The sequence below is a fragment of the Cupressus sempervirens genome, chromosome 5 (genome assembly GCF_028749045.1).
Source record: "Cupressus sempervirens isolate cs-2001-9-10 chromosome 5, ASM2874904v1, whole genome shotgun sequence".
NCBI lineage: Eukaryota > Viridiplantae > Streptophyta > Pinopsida > Cupressales > Cupressaceae > Cupressus > Cupressus sempervirens.
Genome location: NC_143122.1, coordinates 1,055,367,931 through 1,055,388,476, shown reverse-complemented (window position 1 = coordinate 1,055,388,476; position 20,546 = coordinate 1,055,367,931). Strand labels below are relative to the sequence as shown.

Genomic DNA, 20,546 nt, shown 5'->3' with positions numbered 1-20,546 from the left:
TTTTAAAAAAAATTGCCGTCTCCAAGTACCCCCATCTCCTATTTGAAAAATTGCCGTACCGGTACCAGTACCAGTGCCGGAGACCTCAAAGTCTCCCCGTCTCCCGGTGACCTTGTTGATAACTAATGAGAATTAAAGAGACATGTCTCTACGGAGGCATGCCTTTTAATACAATATACACATGTATTGAAAAGGTAACTTGAAACAAACAGAAAAATTATAAGTTCTATTACAAGTTACAGCAGAAGACAAATCTATTAGAGTCAACATTCAAGTCTCTTTAGCTTGAAGCTATTGATCTAGTTCCTCAAAATCTTATAAATGAAATAAATGTCTGTTTACATTGCTTTTTAAATGACATAAATGATGCCCCCATAAGACATATAATCTATCACTTAGCTTTCAATTTTGGCTTTAACTGGAAACTCCAAGAAGAGGGGAGCCAGGCTTATCTTATTAAAAGCCATTATTGAGAAAAAAGAGTGGAGAACCTAACACTTGAATGTTTGTTGAACTTACAATACTCATTTATTTGCTTTAGTCAGTCTCCACTGTACATTTTACGAACTCCAAGCTTCTCGCATTTATTGAGTGAATTTGAATTCTATCTCAGAAAATAATATTTCTGAGGAAGATTGGACATATAAACCCAGTGTAATACTCTAGTTAATTAGAGTATCATCAAATTCATTACATAGATTACGCCTTCAGATGATAATATTTATAATAAATTCCTCAGTATTCGTAGGCTTGTAAACAATCAGTTTTTCTCGGCAATAATAATGACCCAACATCTTTGAAACACTACACAAAAGTTTTCTTGACATATAAATGTCAGAGACTATTCTAAGCACGTTCTTCAACAAATGGTAAAGATTTGCATCTACAAAAATATTCTATCCTAAGCAAATTCTTTAACAAATGGCAAAGATTGCATCTACAAAAATATTCTCAATCTATGCTTTTTTGACTTGCCATAACTAATGTGGTTTAGGAACATATCCATCAACAGCAAAGTTTCTAGTTGCAGAAGGCAAAGCAAGTCTTATCCCATCAAGCTCTGGCTTAGCAATCACTTGGCAACCCAGTCGAGATCTACAAATACCAAACAAAATTTACATATCTGATAGCAGACACTTAAAAACATTTACATTAATTACAATTTAAAATAACTCACGTTTCAGTAAGACCAAAAGCCAGATCTAACATGTCATTCTCCTCATCTGTTGGTTCCTCTAGTTTACTATAATAATCCTCATCCTGTACAGAAAACATCTGTTAAATATGAGTGGAATAATTGAAGGGAAAACCATCATCTCCATTTCAAAGTCTGACTTGTTTTTTAAAAACATAGTAAATAATTTACCATGACAATCACATGACAGGTGGAACATGCAAGCGATCCTTCACAGGCCCCTGAAAATGCAAAGCACAACATTTAGAACTTTTTAAGAATTCAATGCATCAAGTAAAGGGACAGTACATTACTTCAGTGAGGTTGCTCATAATGTTCGTTAAACACCTTCCAGCTCTATGTCATTTTGATGAGCAGCTTCAAGCATCGACATTCCTATTGGCACCTGTATTGTCTTTTCCACACCATCTTTATCAACAAATGTCACCGAGATTCTGAATGATTCAAACAAATAGTTAGCATTAGAATTTAAATAATCTTACAGAAAGGAAATGATGCAATCATCTTTGTGAAGATACTCTGTCAAGTAAAACCATATTAGGTTACTATTAGATTTTTCACTCAACAACACAATGTGGGTGCCAATAGGTTCAAAACTCAATAGAGCAAATTATAGGATAAACCAAAATCCCAAGCAACAACATCCTGATGTTTCCAATCAGAAAAAGCACTCTAATTAATGTCTCAAGTTTCATAATACTAAAGCATCTGAAATAGACATTGGGATCTATAGCTTTCATTAATTCAAAAGCAAAATTGTAATGTTGCTTTTTTTAAATAAATATAAAATTAAAATATAAACTAGCAGTTGCTCCTGAAGAAGATGCAAGGATTACACCGATAGGAAAGTATATATAAGTTAAGATATTAGTGAGTATAATTTTATGTATATAGAAGATACAGTAATTTAATTTAGAGTATGTTGATACAAAGTCTTAACTTTAGAATAATAGCTTGTGTTCATGCTATCATTTTTTTGTATGAATTTTGGTTCAGGCTTTTAGTGGTATGTTTTGTTTGATCAACACCTTGACAATTTTACAGTAAGATTATAATGGAAGTGCAATGATTATGTCAATTTTAAATTATATTCTAATCTTTAACAAATTTGAATTATTTTTGGATCATCTGGCTGCAAATTGTTCTCTCACATCATAAAGGTGTTGCCATTTGGTGGAAGCGTGCAAATGATGATCATTTTACTGTCCTAGACTCCGACTCTTCCTCTGATGACTTTGCAAGCTCATGATGTTCGAATCCCCCTCAAGGGTGACTTTGCAAGCTCATGATGTCCGAATCCCCCTCAAGGGTGGCACTCCCACTGAAATGGTCTCCTCTGACCTGGAGGATTTGACTCCATCTCTTGTTATCGATACTGTCCCCTCTGGCAGAGTGGACCCTTCTTTGACTGTTGCTGCTACGAATCTGCTCCTTCCCAGGGCTGATGAAGTCAACTTTGTCAACACTTTGTTCCTGGTGATGTTGTTGCTGATTATCTCTTGGAGGGTTCCACAACCCTCTCTTTCCAGTGGGGGCCCTCCTGGAAGTATTGCTTGGACAGTTGTCCTCTGGTTGGTAAGAAATCATTCTGTTGTCACTTGTCCTCCTCCCAATGATATGGGTGAGTTGTCTATCCAGTCTTGATATAGGTTGCTAGCTGTGCTGCTAGTCTGTTGTCAATGGTCTACTTTTGAGTTTGTTGTAAATATTTGCTTTGCTATGTAGTTTCATTGCCTTCGGTTGTGGTCTCAATGAGACAACACCCTTGTTTTGTTGTTTTTATTATCGAAAACACCTCCAAGAAGAATTATATTATCCTAGAATAATAACCTCACATTAAAATAAGGTTATTGGGCCTCACTATTACACTATGTGAATGGAGCACAATTATATTAGCTTGACATGCACATGAAAGTAGAGGCAAAGTGTATTGGTGAAATTAATACAACCACCATTTCCCATTTAGTTTCTTGCCTACCTTAATGGGAATGTTTTAATGCATTAACATATTGACAGACAAGTAACATACTCTTATACTAAGCTTGGCTTGAAACGATCAGAAATATCAAAGATCTTAAATTCAAATTCCAATTAACTTTATTAACACACACTTACATATCACTATACATTATAAGACATTTATGTCTTATGAAATCTTAAATTGAAACCATTTAATGATTTCTAAAACGAATAGGATAGAGCATTTGACTTTTATAAAAGAAGTTTGTAATAGAATATACTGCACAATTATGCTTTGCACTTTATGAAAATATCAATATATATATTACATTTGTTTATCTCTTAGATACAGATTCGACCAGAAGCGGATTCAAGAGCAGAGGTGGGTGGAAGCTGGCTGGAAGAGACTTGCAGCCAGCTGGAGGCAGGTGGAAGCCATTCCAGCTGGCTGGAAGTGGCTGCCAGCCAGCTTCCAGGCGCTTCCAGCAGCCTCCACAGGCCCAGACAGCTGAAAAGCCTGTTTTTTAAATTTTTGCCACTCAACAGTTTATTAGCACATGAGGAAATACATCTTTCAATCTATTTTTTGCTCCTAAACCCTAAAACGATCCTGAAAGAGATGATTAGGATTTTTCTGTGAATCCATATGATTCGGATTCTGATTGATAAACATTGAATGATCAACTATATTTTGATTTTGTAATTGTGATGATTTGCTGATTTGCATTGGAATCGTGAACATAGATGTATATAATATGGTTTATAATCTTAGTGGAAATTTTAATTTCAATGTGAATATGTGTTGGTGAAGTTACAAGTATCATACTATCAAATGTTTTAATGTTGTATATTTTTTTCATTTCTTTGCATATGTATATTTGAATATAATATATATACACATACACACATCCATACGCATCCACATCCCCCCCAAAAAAAATCCTGCATCTTGCACCTACTTCCCACATCCACTTCCAGATCCCCGCTGGAAACGGTAACTAAGGTGTATTATAATTTAACAATTGCTGCAAAAACTTCATTTTTTGTAAGAAACAATACAATCACTTTTGAAACAAGTTACTACCTCTAAGAAGCTCTCAAAATCATTTTTCTGCATGTAGAAAATATTGTGGTTTTGTTTGGTTTGTGCATCCAAAATGTTTTCTGGGTCACGTTCTAATTCACAGGTTTGTGCAGTGACACATGGCACGGATTTGCAAGGGGTTTTACCATTTTTATCATGAAAAGGCTGTTCTTCAACAAAATCCCATTTTTTTGTGTGTTTTTCACCTGCATTCTTGATTGTGGTTTTTGCAGGCTCTCTGAGCTTACTCGACATCTTCCCCACATTTTTTTCCATTTGTGTAGTTTGCGTTGGGAGCCCATGGCTGCATTATTTCTAAAATGTGAACTGTCTCTGCAACTATTTAGCCAGCAATGGTTCTCTCTGTCATTTTCTGTAATCTTCTGTGCTATTTGTGCATGGTCTCTGCCTTTGTTTTCTATGTTTACCATTTTAAGAGCGTTGGGCCTCTTCTAGGCATGCATTCTAAGCATCTTTAACCCATATTGCAAGCTTTGTGAGCGACTTTTCTCTGTTAAGCGGCAATTTAAACCTCTATTTCGAGCCTGTAATTTTAATATGTATTTTTTGTTCATGAATCTCTAATTATCTTTGTCGTATTCATTGTCTGTATTGAAATTCACATTTGGCAGCTGCAGTCTGTTTTACCATTTTTTAGAGCATCAAAAAGCAGACAGGAAGACATCTCTAACGAATATCATGCTGGAGTGCTGTCATAAGTTCAATGGCTGTAATTATAACACATGGAAACAACAGATGCTTACAATATTTTTGTATCAGTTTCTTGATTAGGTTGTTCTGAGTAGTATGTCTCAAACCAAGGCTACAGGACTTCACGACAACAAGCTTCTACTATAGGATCAGTGGAAACAACAGTTTGGAATTAGCAATAGCACTTCCTCTACCAAACAGTCTTTCACAACAAACACCTTAGATACAAACACCTTAGATAAGGACAAAGGAAAAGGCAAGTCTCCAAGCAGAAGGGACAAGGTAAATCTTCAGAGAGCCCCAAGAAGATTATACAGTGCAATTACCATCAGAAGCATGGCCATACGAAGAAAGAGTGCAAAAACTTGTTGGCTGCTGAACAATTGAAGCAAGAAGGATCTCAATAGAAGGCACATGTTGTAGAGCATATTGTGCAGAAGTAGTCTGTTTTTTATGCCTTTTCTCCTACAACAAAGATGAGCACCATCCAGTTGGTTTTGGCTGTTGCAGCATAGTGTGGTTGGGCAGTTCATCAAACGGATGTCAAGAGTGCCTTTCTCAGTGGTGATTTCGAGGAAAAGGTCTACATGACGCAACCTCAAAGTTGCTGGCAAAGAATACTGTGTTTGCAGACTTGTGAAGGCTCTCTATGGCTTCTAGCAGGCTCCTCTGGCATGGTACTTAAAAATTGACAAATACTTGGTTGAGCAAGGCTTTTAAAGGAGTCTTTTGGATCCCAACCTGTACATCAAGAACACTGGTAGTGAAATCATTCTTCTTGTCATCTATGTTGATGATTTGATCATTATTGGTAGTGCAGCACATTTGATTGAGTAGTATAAACAAAATTGGTGCCAGTCATTTGATAGGACAGATTTGGAACTTTTGTATTACTATCTCAGCATAGAGGTTGGGAAATGGCTGGTAGTATTTATATCTCTTAGTTGAAGTATGCTAGGAGTTTGCTAGATGAGTTCAGGATGACTGACCTCTTCATCTCTAACTACATTTTGCTCATCTTTTGGATTTGTGAGGTCAGGATTGTATAAGGTGCTTCCAAAAGGGGACATTACAACCTTAGTTTTTGGGGAGAAAATGTTCATAATACAAACAAGAATAATTAAAACCTCAGGGATGAAGGACTCCTGGTTATCTTCCAATGAAACCTTCTCCCCTTTATATCTTCCAATGTGATGGCAAAGACTCACCTCTTCATCATGTCTGCCCCTTTGCAATGGTCTCAACCCTTCATCGTTGCTGCTCGTTGAGAAAGTCAGAACCTTTCATAATTACTGCTGTTTGGAAAAGTCACAACTCACAACCCTTCATTATTTCTGCCCTTTGAAAGCCGGCACGACCTTCCATAATTATCATCCTTTGAAAGAGCCAACCCTTCATCATTTCTACTCTTTGAAAGAGTCAGAAACTTCCATTACAACCCTTCACCATTTTCTCTTCCCTTGATTCTTTCTTGATCCCATCTTCCATTCTTCCTTGCTGCATGTCTCATTTGCAATGAACTCCTCCCTCTGTATCTTACATTGAGCAAGTCACAACTCTTCATTGCATGCCTCTTGACATTTCATTAAACTTAGCTTGTAATTACTAATTATATTATACTATATTGTATTATTAAATAGCTGATAGGCTATATTGCATGGGAATTTCGCTTGAAACCTGTCTGACGCTGGAAATCCCCCTTGTAAGTTATTCACTGTTTTTCAGTTCTCTTTCCTCTTTGCCAGTCATCAGAAAAATTCAAAAACATTACAATCACCAGAAAGTCCTCATTAAATTAAATCTTATACAACCCTGCCCTTTCCAGTATACACAATATTACCTTTTTCATACAGGCATACAGGTTGAAGATTGTCCAAGATTTTCTATTAATTAACACAATCAAATCTTAGTGTGATGAGAGCTTTTTTTTAAAAGTCACCCAATCAAATTAGATATGCAGCAAATTGTAAGAGAATTCCATTTTGAAAATGTACAATGAAAAGGAAGAGATTATTGCTATGGTCCCTTTATAATAGATCTGAGCATTATAGAGAACCTGAGTGACCTAGCTGATACAGTGGCTAAAAGAGTCAATTCTTGCTATGACATTGGATTCATCTTCTTATAGCTCAAATTGCAGCAAAAGACTGGATTTCTGTGACAGTTGGTAATCTGAGGAAAATTCTTATGTCTGCTGTCCACATGGGATGCGTTTCCATGATAAATACAAGTGAAGAATCAAGGGCTTTGGATAACTTCCACACATAGGAGGAAGTTCTTGATTTTCCTGTTGTTGTCAGTGAATCTTCATGGAATATAAGAGATTCAGGATTGTACCTCTTACTGTGTAAGAGTCAGAAGCTCTAGTCAGTATAAGAGACGTTTTTCTTCATGGAACATAAGATTCAGGATAGTATCTCTTACCATATGCTGAATTAGAAACTCTAGTTAGTATAAGAGACATTTTTTCTCAAAGCAGGTCAAAAGTGGAGCTGGTTTTACTAAGGAATGGCAGTAACAAGGAGGAGCGGCATTCTTAATTTGAGAGCTTCCTGAATGTGCTAGCAGATAGGAGGCATGCCGGAGTTCAACAGTGGATAAGTATTGAAAAAACAACCAGCGCTCCTCTCAGGATTTGTGACAAGGGACTAACCGCTTCTTGTGGTTTCTGTAAGTCTAGTGATTTTATTGGGCATTGATAGGTTTATCTTTTGGTGCAACAACAACCACCACTCTAACAAGTGGTATCAAAGCTTGGTCATAGGTTTGGATCTCCTCGAATAATGCTGAGGGGGAGGTTGTTGGCAAAATGGTCAGCACTCCCTTTTGGATTCATGACAACGGATTATCTACCTACCGTGGACTATATAAGTCTAATGGTTATATCAGGCATTGACACGTCAATCTTTTAGTGCAACGGCAGCCATCACTCTAAAAATATGTGCAAACACAAAAGATTTATCTGATAATGACAAGGTACAAAGATTGTGGATAGAGTCTGATGTAGCTCTCAGAGAAGTAAAGCAAAGCCTAATAGTTTGTGGATGCAAATGTTCTGCTTGCTTCTGGCAGCGTGTGATGGAGAAAGGCCACGGTAATCAACATTCTTCTATGGGAAGTCACAAGTGTACAAAAAATTGCAGTGATTGTAACTGATAAGGCGATAGCTTAAGTTCATGAGGGGATTTGGCATGGCATTAAGGAAATCACAATTGCAAAAAGCGAAATCATATGTGCAGCAAGAGCTGTTACTTATATTCCTCAAATTGCAATGAGCTATGTTCTCTGGGGCCACGGCACCCTGGCTACCACAAGTGCAATTCTCCTCAACATGTGCAGTGCAAAATGTTGTATTCCAAGCTGCAATAATTCCTGTATTGCTCCAATTGAATCTAACCATGAAGCATATCAGTGCCATGATAGATATTGCCAGAGCAAATGCATGATAGATGGGTACATGAGGACAGGTGGGGTTAAAGATTGTTTCCATGACTTGGATAAAAATGCAGAGCATTTGTGTGGAAATGAGCATGTTTGCAACCATGACTGAAATGCCGGGAATATGTGAAATCTTCACTAAGCTTGTGAAACAAACCCAGATTTTTCAGGGTCAATGAGATCTTTTGAGTATAAACTTACGTTGACAGACAGTCAGAGCAAAATGGTCTGCTCAAATACTGTTAAATCCCCTTCCTCCCTTCGAAAGAAACCATTAAGGTCTGCATGTTCACACAGGAAAAAGAATTTGTTCATTATTGTCACCAAATGCCAATCTTGTAGTTATTTCTGCAGCTCTGTATTGATCGCTCAGTTCTGCATGATACAGTGCATGGCAATATAAAAACGCAGAGGGCATATCCATCCGTTTTTTGTCTGGGCTCCTGCAAATGCACCGGCAATCTCTATGATGGTTTGAGGCATATAATTTAACTATGTGAATATGGACCTGACCGATGTAATCACTGTTGTGAATATGAAGAGCGAGAGGAAAAAGCAGAAGGTACTTCTGAGTTCTGACAACTCATATTACACTGAGAAACTCTGGCATGCACCTATCAAGAGTAGTGGGCAGAATTTAAGTTCTGTAGGTTATATAACTGATGATGGCCATCATTTTGCCTGTGATTATTCTAAGAATGTTATGCACCATAACATATTCATCATTGATACATCAGGTTTGATGGATTCTTCAGATATTATGCCCACTGCGGAAAATTTCAGTAATCAGAGTTGTAGGCTTGGATGTGTCTATGAGGCTGTTCTGAGGTTTATACAAGCCCGCCTTACAACAGTTTAGGATGACACTATATCAGCCACAGTGGTTCTGTTGAGACAAATGTATCTGTCGGATTGGAGATTGAAAATTTGGAAAAAGCTGATGTTGATCACCTTCTTCTGTATCACCCAGCTGGAGGAATTACCTATTTGCCTCGCTCTTGGGCTTGGAATTACAAAATGCCTCACCAAAGCCCTGATTATTGCTCTGCTCATAATCTCTCCTATCCATTTTTCTATTATTTGTTGCACAAATCTTGTAATGGCCTCAACAGAGGCAGCAGCAGAAACACTCTGGCTTGAGAATCTCTAGCTTTCTTTCTGAGCCTTGTTACTAGATGGTCAATTGTCATGGGCATTAGCCCTGAAAGGCCTTTGGAACCCACTTCTCAGTTTGTCATACTGAGCCTTTTTAGTTTCATTAGAAAGAATTCCCAAACTTCTGCAAACAGCTTTAATGCTCTCTTGTCTTCTACACCATCGTTCCAGCGACATAGCCAATTTTCTAAACTATTTCCTGATTATAAAGACTTGGGCACCAGACCCCACATCCAAAAACTTGTAATAGTCAATCAAATGCTTAGTTTTCTGGCCAGAAGCAGCAGTCAGGTGGACATTCAGAACTACTATGAATTGAGTGAGGCCTTAAAGAAGACGATATATATTCTGGGCTTGCAATGTCATCTTCTTGGCAACTTCAAAATCCTGGGCATTAAATTTTATCTCTGCAATTTCCTTGGCCTTTCTGGCCTCATCATAACACTCTATTAGCGATGCCTTTTAAGTTTAACTCTTCTAGGCCTCCAAGGCTGAGGGGAGACATATAGAATAGCAAAGAAACATAAATGTTGAACATACTGGCCATATGAAAAGCGGAATAAATGCAAATAAAAATCAGCTCAACATTTAAAAGTGAACACATTTCCTACCATGAAATGGTAATTGTATATTTGTTACGACAACAAAGATTACCTACATAGGCAATTACACTAAGACTCTAAAAGAAACAATCATAAACCAAATACAAATAAAAACTAACTAAATAAACTAAACATTCCTAGATGACCATTTAATAAAATATTACTTTAATAAAGAATAAGTATACAAAAGTCACACGATCTTGGCCTGATTTTAGTGCAAGGATAAGAAGATACCCGCGTTTCCTTCTTGCCTTCTCCTTGGGTATCATTCACATTATCCGCTGCTGATGCAAACCTCCGCTTCTGCTCACCGTAAACCTTGAGTCAATAATCAAAACAATTATAAAAAAAAACTAGAACAGAATAATTTAAGCAAAATTTTATCATATGAATGTCCACAAATGACCAAAGCCAATGAGAGTCAAAAGTAAAATTATGATGGCAAGTAGCATTGCTAACTCAGGTGAGTGCACCAGATTCAGAATACATACCCCAAATCACTGACCAGTCAATATTAATTAAAGATATGTTGCCATCCAACAAGAGATAGTGTATCCCAGGGGTCATTTTGTCAGTTATTTATTTAATATTAGTGTTGCCTCCCAATTTCTTTGTCTAGTCAAAGTCTCTTTTCAAAAAAAAAATTATTAGAATGGTGCAGGAATCTAGCAAGAGACAGTGAGTCTTAATTAGGACTGGCGGTCTTGAGTTTTGGTAGTCTCCTTATTTTAATTCACCAGTCTGCATCCTTGGGCACCAAATATCCAGGAGGAGGCAGCTAAAGATTCTATAACTTGTAATGGCCTATTGTGACAAATTCTCATTTTAGCTTGATGTTCTAACACCTTATTTAATGATGGCTTCACAGTAGGGACTTTTCTAAATATGATTTTCTTTCGCCACTTCTCATGTGTTGCAAACAAGAAGGCAGATACATTGTCCAAAATGAACAAGTCTGGTGAAAGAAGGGAAGGCCATAGCATAGAATTATTTTGTTACAGTTAGATCATGGAGTTTAGATGGTTGGTATTTCATTTGTCCTAGAAAGTTTTTGTAGTCCATTGAAGTGCTGGCCTGGGGAGAGAAGGGAAGGCCATAGCATACAAGTTTTTGGACACAGTTAGATCGTGGAGTTTAGATGGTTGACATTCGATTTGTTCTAGAAAGTTTGTGTTATCCTAGCGATGTGGTTTTGGGTGTATGCCTTCATTTGTTGATGAAATATGTAAAACCTTTGAGTAGCAATCTGTAGTGAAATCTTGAAGTGACTTGTTTATGGCCATGTTCCCTTGAGTTTCCGGGACAGGGATGGCAAGGGACAGCAGGATGGGTTTCAGAGACAGCAAAAAAATTGCCAATTTTGGGGAAGGAGGGGGTGGAACAGCAAACGGGAACGACTATATGAATATAGGGAAAATATAAAATATATAGGGAAATTTGCATATATACATTACATTCATATGAAGACATGGATAAACCATGCCATTTTTACATCATAGAACCTTAACACACAACATTTCAGTAATTGAACTCAATGCTCAATATGCTATAATGCATTCATAATTTGGAATTATTGTCAATGTGCAGGTCATATCAAAATAATAACATAAAAATTTGAAATATACCCAAGAACATAATTGAGAATTCATTTTTAATAGCAACAAGAACAATAACCTACCTTCCAAATTGAAACACACTACTATTATTTAATTCTGAAACTACACTTCCAATTCATTGTAAGCAAACTGAAATTAATACAAAGAGGTCCTCTATACAGTTCTGATCATGATATAGGTCTGTTACAGTAAGATGGTATCTTAATGCAACTTCAATATTCACCATATCTAACACAAAGGACCCAAATCAACCCAAGACCAACCAAGCATTGATGTATTGCCAGAAAATCATATAATGATGCATGTTTTAGGTCTATAATGCACTTTTCAGACTTTTCCAGTGCCTTGGAAACAGTCTGCTATATAATTCTGACTCCTGAGCATGTAATGTGACTGTAACAGCAATATTAATTCCAAGATTCTTAATGTAATGTTGTCAAAGAGTAATTGGAGGGCCCCAAATAGTAGGAATTAACTACCAAACAGTAATAAGCATGTTAGGATGAACTTGGAAGGAGGAAACCACTTTTTTTTTTTAAAATTATAAATTATAAAAGAAAAATATTTTGTAAGTGTTGATGATGTCTATAAAATTGGGGAAGCCCATCCATCCCGGGGACTTCCAAGGCGAAGCCCATCCATCTTGAGGACTTCCAAGGCATCCCCAACTGTCCCCAGGACATATGTATGTCCCCATAAAAAAATTTCGAAGTCCCCATGTTTCCGGAACATTTCCTGGGAATTTTCAAAAAAGTGGGACGGGGTGGGGACATCCCCGTTTCTGGAATTTGGCCTTTTTGGGCAGGGATGCATCCCCGAGGAATGTAGGCTTATGGTGTAAAACTGGCAAATTCACATAATATCAGTGGCTGTGATATCATTTTATCTATTGTTCTATTGAGCGTATTGAATTCTGTTAGGAGTCAATCCTGAGTTGGAAACTAAGCCTAATTCCTTACACACTTATCCTTTCTGTTAGTTTGTATTTAAACTTCTGATAATTTTAAATCTAAAATTGGAGTTAATGATAGATATTTTAATTTATTTTGCTCTTATAAAATGAATGCCTTGGAAGGGTAAAGAGCTGCATGGATTGGTTGCCCTCCGATATACACAATCCATGAACTACATCAGGGAACCTACACCATCAAATGCCCAATGTGGAGTATGATTATGGATTGGAACTGTCTATGTAATTTTGTAGAGTATTTCCCAAATTCAACACCATAAACAATACTTGAGGCCATTTCTGCTTGGTCGAAAACCTTGAAACAGTGGCCTTGCAATGTGGCCGATTGGAAACCCCTCAAGGTAGTATGAAAGAATCATAATATTTCCCATTTTCTAGGTCCTCATCAGAGTTTAGGATAAAGGACTTTCTCTTAATTCTGCAAAATCCCATCAATTGATTGTAAAAAGTGAAAGATAAAGGTAGTTTTTAACTTTAAGTGACCACCTAGTAACCACCAAACTAGTGAAGCCAACCTATGCAAGCATCCCATGTGTATTGGTTTATTCCACTTGCGTTACGCTGTGTTGACCTATATAATCAAACCCTCTCACCTATGAAATGCAGATGTTTTCACCAGAAGACCTATCTCTGTCTGAACTAGCTAAATGTGCAGAAGAATGAAGAAAATGATAAAAAGATATAAAATTGAAATACTAGTGAAATGAATGATAGAGGATTTCCACAAGCTATGACTATATTACTGGTATATTTCTGGATATAATTGTGTATGTTTCAGATTGTACTCCATGGTCCATCATCAGGAGCAAAGGAGAATTCAAAGAAGAGAAAGTTGATGGATCATGGAGTATGGTTCAGAACATTGATGACAAAATTTCATACACATTCATATCCAGAAATATATCAGCAATAATACAAATGAAATTAAATATACATTGAATATATATCGATGTAAAATTTCTGTTGATTTTACATACGATGGCATCAAATAAAAGGTTACCTGTTCCTGGTCCTTGTAACGATCTGTAAAATTCCATGGCGCATTGGGGACCTTTCCCTGCGAATCCAAATGCTGTAACACCGGTTGCATTATAGAAATGACTACAAACATTCCAAGCAATGAATTAAAAACACACTGAAATTTAATTTATAAATTAAAAACTGAAAAGAACGGTTTGGGTGTTTACTTACATAATTCAAAGCCACTGACAAACGTGGAAGCACTGGACTCACCGTCCTCACCCTTAGGGCCACCTGCAAATCCAGTATAAATTGTCTACGAAATTGCAACAAAATATCCAATGATTTCCATATTCATGTGTTGTATTTTAGTTTACCGTTGCCATGCGCACAGCGTGTGCGAGCCTAAACATCATTGCCTTCTATGTTAACGCTCTGTAGCTTGTTAACCTCCGGTTCTGCAGTTTTATTCGCTAGGTGGGGCTTCAGTTTCCGTTTAAAACCCTACGGATATTAAAACTTTGTCGCGCAAGATACTCGATCCTCCGTCAGATGGAAAAGATGATGTAATTTCAGCTGACTCTGCCTTGCGTCAAATGCGAAGCAGTAAATACGTATTTTCAATTTTGAAATATTACAGTAATCTCGACAAAACAAAACGCTATATAGACAAATACAAAACAAAAGAATTGAAGTCTTTTTCAATTTGTCGTATAATTTTTTTTATTTTTTATTTTAAATTTATAAATAGTCTTTTATTATTAATAAATAATATATTAAGATTACAATTCACAAAAAAAGGTTAGAGGATACAAGATCACTCTGTGAGAGTTCACACAGTTGAAGTCGAAATCTACAACTATTCATAAAAAAAAGACATATAAAGCAACCTTCATGCAGCTAAATCAGCACCAGTTAAGGCGGAGTGGTTCATCTTGATCATGAAATCCCCAATCATCTTTGGAGTTGGCAAGCGGGTTGGGAACAATCTAGTCATCATCAGCAGCATCCTTTGGATCATGTCGTGGAGGTGAGATAGCCAAATCCAGGTGAACAGGCCACTTCCTAAGAACCACTCGCTGAGGGCCAAGAAGAGGAGCCGAGGACCAGCCAGTGCCACCACAAGGCGAGAAAACTGAGTGGTGCCTCCATCCACCATCGCCACCGTTGGGAGAGTGGTGGCGGGAAGCTTGTGAACACAGAGTGTGAGAGCGGCACCTTAAAGAATTGCGTTGTTGGCAGCGGCCTCTAGGCGTCGAGGTATCAACCGAGTCATATGGAGGTACCCTAACAACAGTACAAGGGGCATTGCCCAGTGATTAATTTTAAAAAGCTCTTGAAGGTGGGCCACCTCAAATGCCACCTTGTTTGTTTGTACTTGAATCTGCATCATTACATTATTACAAATGCATGCCTTAGTGTACATAGCAATATTTATATCAAGAAAACTATGAGTGAAAAGAACAACATTTCTATCTTTCCACAGAGTAAAAAAAATTTCCATCCTAAAGGTATGCCAAATTTGAGTAAATTTTCTAGAGATCCTAAGGGAATCACTCAAAATAACCATGTGCCAAGAAAAGGGTTTAGACCGAAACAACTTTAAAAATGAATCTAGTGTCAATAATTTTGAGCACGTCTACAAAACTAGAAAATATGCAAAAATGATTTTGGTTGGCCACAGAATGGGCACCTAGGATCCAAAACCCCAATATGCTTGAGCTGAGGCCCAAGGGGAAGACCTTGAAAAGCTAGGCACCAAGCAAAATGGTGATTTTGGGTTCTGTAATAGCACTCCAAATAGTGTCAAAGTGCTTTCTCCATTGTGAAAGAGAAGATTGCAAATGTCATCTCTGATTGAGCATATCCACCATCGGTAGATGGAGAGAAAGCCATCTATAACCTAGACTTGGTTTGTAATTGGTGAAAGGAGTGGTAGGATACCACTTTCACTCAGTTCACCAAGGTCTAACAGACTAAATACCCACTTTAAGAATTAAGTGCCCTGGAATTGCAGAAAGCAATAAGTCAAAAGTCTATCAATTAGAATGGGCAAGACAGTACTGGACTTGCATATCTTTCCAAGATTTCAGACTCATGGAGACCCTAGAGAAAAGATCTTTAGGAGTCTTGATGCCTTGTTTGAAAAAACATAGAGCACTAGCATTTTAACTCTTGGCAAGTGGAATACCCTGGATGGAAAATAGGGGAGACCACCAAATGTTATGTTGGTTTAAAGAGAGCCCATCACGAAACTCGTCACTAGACTAGCGAAGCGAAGGCTTGACAGTTTTTCAAGCTTTCCATATGCTCTTGATAACAAAAGAGTCATGTATGAGCAGGTTCTTGCATGATGAGAAGGGTGTGAAAGCCAATGCCCTTCCATGCATGCATGTTAATAGGAAACCCAGAAGAAATGCAATGTCGAACCAGAATCTTCCAAGCTTCATCTTCAGTGATGGCACAAATAATCCATTTGGCACATAGAGCAAGGCCTTGCTTCTATGTGGAGAGAAGGTCAAGACCTCCAGATTCTTTGGGGAGACAATGAAAATCCCAAGCAACTCTATGAAAGCCATGATGATCAGAACAAGAAGCCCAAAGAAAATCATGAAGCAATCGCTCTAATTTCTGATAGGAGGCTTTTGAAGGAGCCCAACAAGAAGAATAATAGACTTGTTGTTGCAAGAACTTTAGAGAAAATCTGGAATTTGCCTGCAAGAGAAAGCAGTTTCGTAAGCCAATGATCTAGCTTCTTAGTAATCTTGGCAAGCACAACATTCCACAGATCTAGTAGCGATGCTTGAAAAGCAAAAGGAATGCCTAGAAAGTAGAAAATCTCCCTGTAAGTGACCCATTTCCATTCAAATTGGTTAAGCCAAGGTAGTGCTAGCAAAAAGGACTAGTGATAATAGAGCATTTTATGCCATTAAATATCAGAGTGAGAGGCTTGCCAAAAAAATTTCAGGTGCCACTGCTACCGCCCTCTAACAGTCCCTTCTTTGTGCGAAATGCAACCTCCTCCCTCTGCGCCACGTGGTGTTTTTGCCTGCTCTACGTGCAGTCATAGTTAGACTGCCATGAGACACGTGGCAACCTACCTAGTATCTATGAGGACACATGTCCACACTTACACAACCGTGTATTCAGACATGTGTATCATGCCAGCTCAGCCTCATTACCTACACTAGCCGCATAGTTAGACTGTTAGACACATGTACACACAGTCAACATGTCCATGTACCTTGCCACATAAGCTTTAGGTCATCCTATCGTACACTGCCATGTGGTTGTCCATACAAATTCGTATGAGCTAATGTCATCTTAACATAATGTTGACATCATCGTAGAGTTGAAAGTTGCTAGCATCATCAAGTTCACTAGCCTAAATTTGATAGCCATTTAACTGTCATCCTAGGGAAAATATGCACTACTACAATAGTCGTATGACCGTCAAACTTAACCTTGTCTTTTGTTGATGCAATCCCTCTTCATATTGATTTTCAATATTGTAGTCCAACTTTGGGAGGCCATATCTTAGTCATCCGAACTCCAAATCAGGTACAATTTTTTTAAAATTGGGTAAAATTTCCTAAACTTTTCAGTGGTGTAGCTCCTTTCTAGTTTTGGTGCATGGATTTTTCAAAAATTGCATCTTTTAGCGACTGCACCTATCCAATCCTACATTTTGTAACTTCAAATGCTCCGTACGGGCTCATCTGGACATGAAAACAAATTTCATTTTCTTGGAAGTGTGTTATTTTTTGTCTACTTTCCAGATATGCAAATTAGATTATAGGGTTGTGTGGACAAAAGTGTCACTTTCAGAATTAGGTCATTTTCTGCATTATAATACTTTGATATATCTTTGTAATTGTTGTATACCTGAGACACATTGTAATGTTCTAGTTTTGAATTCCATAAGGAAGTTGTAAAAAGAAAAATTAGAAGTTCACTAAGGCCAAAATTGGCAAGTGGCCATTGTAATCGCACTACATATAAAGTGGCCAAAGCATCTTTTTTTGGGGGTTTCTTGATTTAGTGAAAAGTGGGGATGTTCTTGGTGTTGTGTTCTTTTCTGCAGTTTTCTTTCATTTTTTGCATCATGAAAAATTTTAAGTTTCCAAAATTAACTTGACATAACTATGCTACATAGTCCATTAAAATGTGGTGTCATTTAATGCATAAAAGAGTTTCTCAATATGTAGATGGTACCCTTCCTAAACCAATAGGTGATCGTGTATCTAGCAGTGAAATATCTGCCTAAGTACAAGCAAATAAGAAAGCCCTAGGTGATATTTGTTTGGGGGTTGAAGACAAGATCGTGTATCAAATTCAAAAGTCTCATACATCCAAGGAAGCTTTCCTTTGAATATGAAACTTTTGAATTTGATACACGATCTTGTCTTCAACCCCCAAACAAATATCACCTAGGGCTTTCCTATCTGCTTGTACTCAGGCAAAGATTTCACTGCTAGATACACGATCACTTGTTGGTTTAGGAAGGGTACCATCTACATATTGAGAAACTCCTTTATGCATTAAATGACACCACATTTTAATGGACTATGTAGCATAGTTATGTCAAGTTAATTTTGGAAACTTAAAATTTTTCATGATGCAAAAAATGAAAGAAAACTGCAGAAAAGAAGAACACAACACCAAGAACATCCCCACTTTTCACTAAATCAAGAAACCCCCAAAAAAAGATGCTTTGGCCACTTTATATGTAGTGCGATTACAATGGCCACTTGCCAATTTTGGCCTTAGTGGACTTCTAATTTTTCTTTTTAAAACTTCCTTATGGAATTCAAAACTAGAACATTACAATGTGTCTCAGGTATACAACAATTATAAAGATATATCAAAGTACTATAATGCAGAAAATGACCTAATTCTGAAAGTGACACTTTTGTCCACACAACCCTATAATCTAATTTGCATATCTGGAAAGTAGACAAAAAATAACAGACTTCCAAAAAAATGAAACTTGTTTTCATGTCCAGATGAGCCCGTACGAAGCATTTGAAGTTACAAAATGTAGGATTGGATAGGTACAGTCGCTAAAAGATGCAATTTTTGAAAAATCCATGCACCAAAACTAGAAAGGAGCTGCACCACTAAAAAGTTTAGGAAATTTTACCCAATTTTAAAAAAATTGTACCTGATTTGGAGTTCGGATGACTAAGATATGGCCTCCCAAAGTTGGACTACAATATTGAAAATCAATATGAAGAGGGGTTGCATCAACAAAAGACAAGGTTAAGTTTGACGGTCATACGACTATTGTAGCAGTGCATATTTTCCCTAGGATGACAGTTAAATGGCTATCAAATTTAGGCTAGTGAACTTGATGATGCTAGCAACTTTCAACTCTACGATGATGTCAACATGATGTTAAGATGACATTAGCTCATACGAATTTGTATGGACAACCACATGGCAGTGTACGATAGGAAGACCTAAAGCTTATGTGGCAAGGTACATGGACATGTTGACTGTGTGTACATGTGTCTAACAGTCTAACTATGCGGCTAGTGTAGGTAATGAGGCTGAGCTGGCATGATACACATGTCTGAATACACAGTTGTGTAAGTGTGGACATGTGTCCTCATAGATACTAGGTAGGTTGCCACGTGTCTCATGGTAGTCTAACTATGACTGCACGTAGAGCAGGCAAAAACACCACGTGGAGCAGAGGGAGGAGGTTGCATTTCGCACAAAGAAGGGACTGTTAGAGGGCGGTAGCAGTGGCACCTAAAAATTTTGTTGGCCGGAGCTATTGACGTTGCCGATGGGCTTTGCAGCAATGTTGGAGATTAAAGTTCTAGCATCAGCTTTATGTTTCTACAGGCTAGGATTTGTGGGTTTTATCCCACATTCATTGTGGGAAGAACCTGTGTGGTTTTTAAAACAACCAAGTTGTGCAAGCCAAATCAAATGGACAGCTAGTAATATTGGGCTTACTGTAGAATGTATTGTGGTCGTTGGTCCTATGTAAAGCTGCCTAGATTTGTTAAATGGATGCACACTACCGAATAAATTGTTGGATGATATGTTGTAGCTAGATTCAGATAATGGAGCCCACTGATTAAATAATAAGGAATATTCTCCCAAATTGCAAGGTCGAGGTGTGACTACTTGGTTCTACAAAAAAAAAATCTCTGCTAGCCTGACTAGGCAAAAAAAATTCGGTTTTGAAAAAGTAGAGAATTATCAAATTTGAAAAACAATTAAATAGATCCAAAAATGACCATACTTGGTTTGCAAATCGATGCCTTCAGGTGCTAGTTTGCAAAAAAATTTCCCTCACGATCAACTTTAGCCCAACATAGGCAAATTTATAGTCGACCTTCACCAAATTGATGTTTCGAATGTAAGGGTTAGGTCCGATTTGGCTTTAGAAACTCCCAATTTTTACAGATTCTTCATATTCGGGTCGAGGTGCTAAAGCATGAACGGTCTCAAACAACTATGTGAAGAGAATGTCCTCAAGCTCTGATACCATGTAAGAATTTGTCTTAGGGTAGAATTCACTCAAGACCAAGGAACTCAAACACAAGCACAATAATAGACCAAATAGAGTATGATCAGAATGACGATATATTCATTCAATATTGCATATTGTCCATGTGAAAGTACAATAGGAGTGCTTGTATATAAGGCCTTCGAAGAGCTTCTAGAATGCATAGAAGTCAACAACATGATAAGTCATACAACTAGGCACATGTCTATCAGATATGGGTTATCCTCCACTAAGCACGGGAGTAAATGTGACGATGTGAGAATAAGCCTAGAATGGTGTAGCATGCAAAATAATGTGGTAGACAACATGTGCTAAAATGAGAGTGCGAAT

General features: G+C 37.5%; 1 protein-coding gene across 6 annotated transcripts; it reads right to left on the bottom strand.

Annotated features, from left to right (window-relative positions):
- Positions 1–279: 279 nt before the first annotated feature.
- LOC149559587 (uncharacterized) lies at positions 280–14,234 on the bottom strand. 6 transcript variants are annotated; one of them, XM_089833442.1, is made up of 8 exons: positions 14,068–14,234; positions 13,922–13,984; positions 13,731–13,802; positions 10,383–10,462; positions 1,523–1,629; positions 1,367–1,416; positions 1,178–1,260; positions 280–1,095 (listed from the first exon to the last, which is right to left on the bottom strand). In XM_089833442.1, the coding sequence occupies exons 1-8, from the start codon at positions 14,104–14,106 to the stop codon at positions 981–983; spliced, it is 609 nt and encodes a 202-aa protein (XP_089689568.1). In that variant the 5' UTR covers positions 14,107–14,234; the 3' UTR covers positions 280–980. The 6 variants fall into 6 exon arrangements, with proteins under 6 accessions (XP_089689568.1, XP_089689569.1, XP_089689570.1 ...); XM_089833443.1 differs by having other exon boundaries at positions 10,383–10,447; XM_089833444.1 differs by having other exon boundaries at positions 13,731–13,787.
- Positions 14,235–20,546: the final 6,312 nt, after the last annotated feature.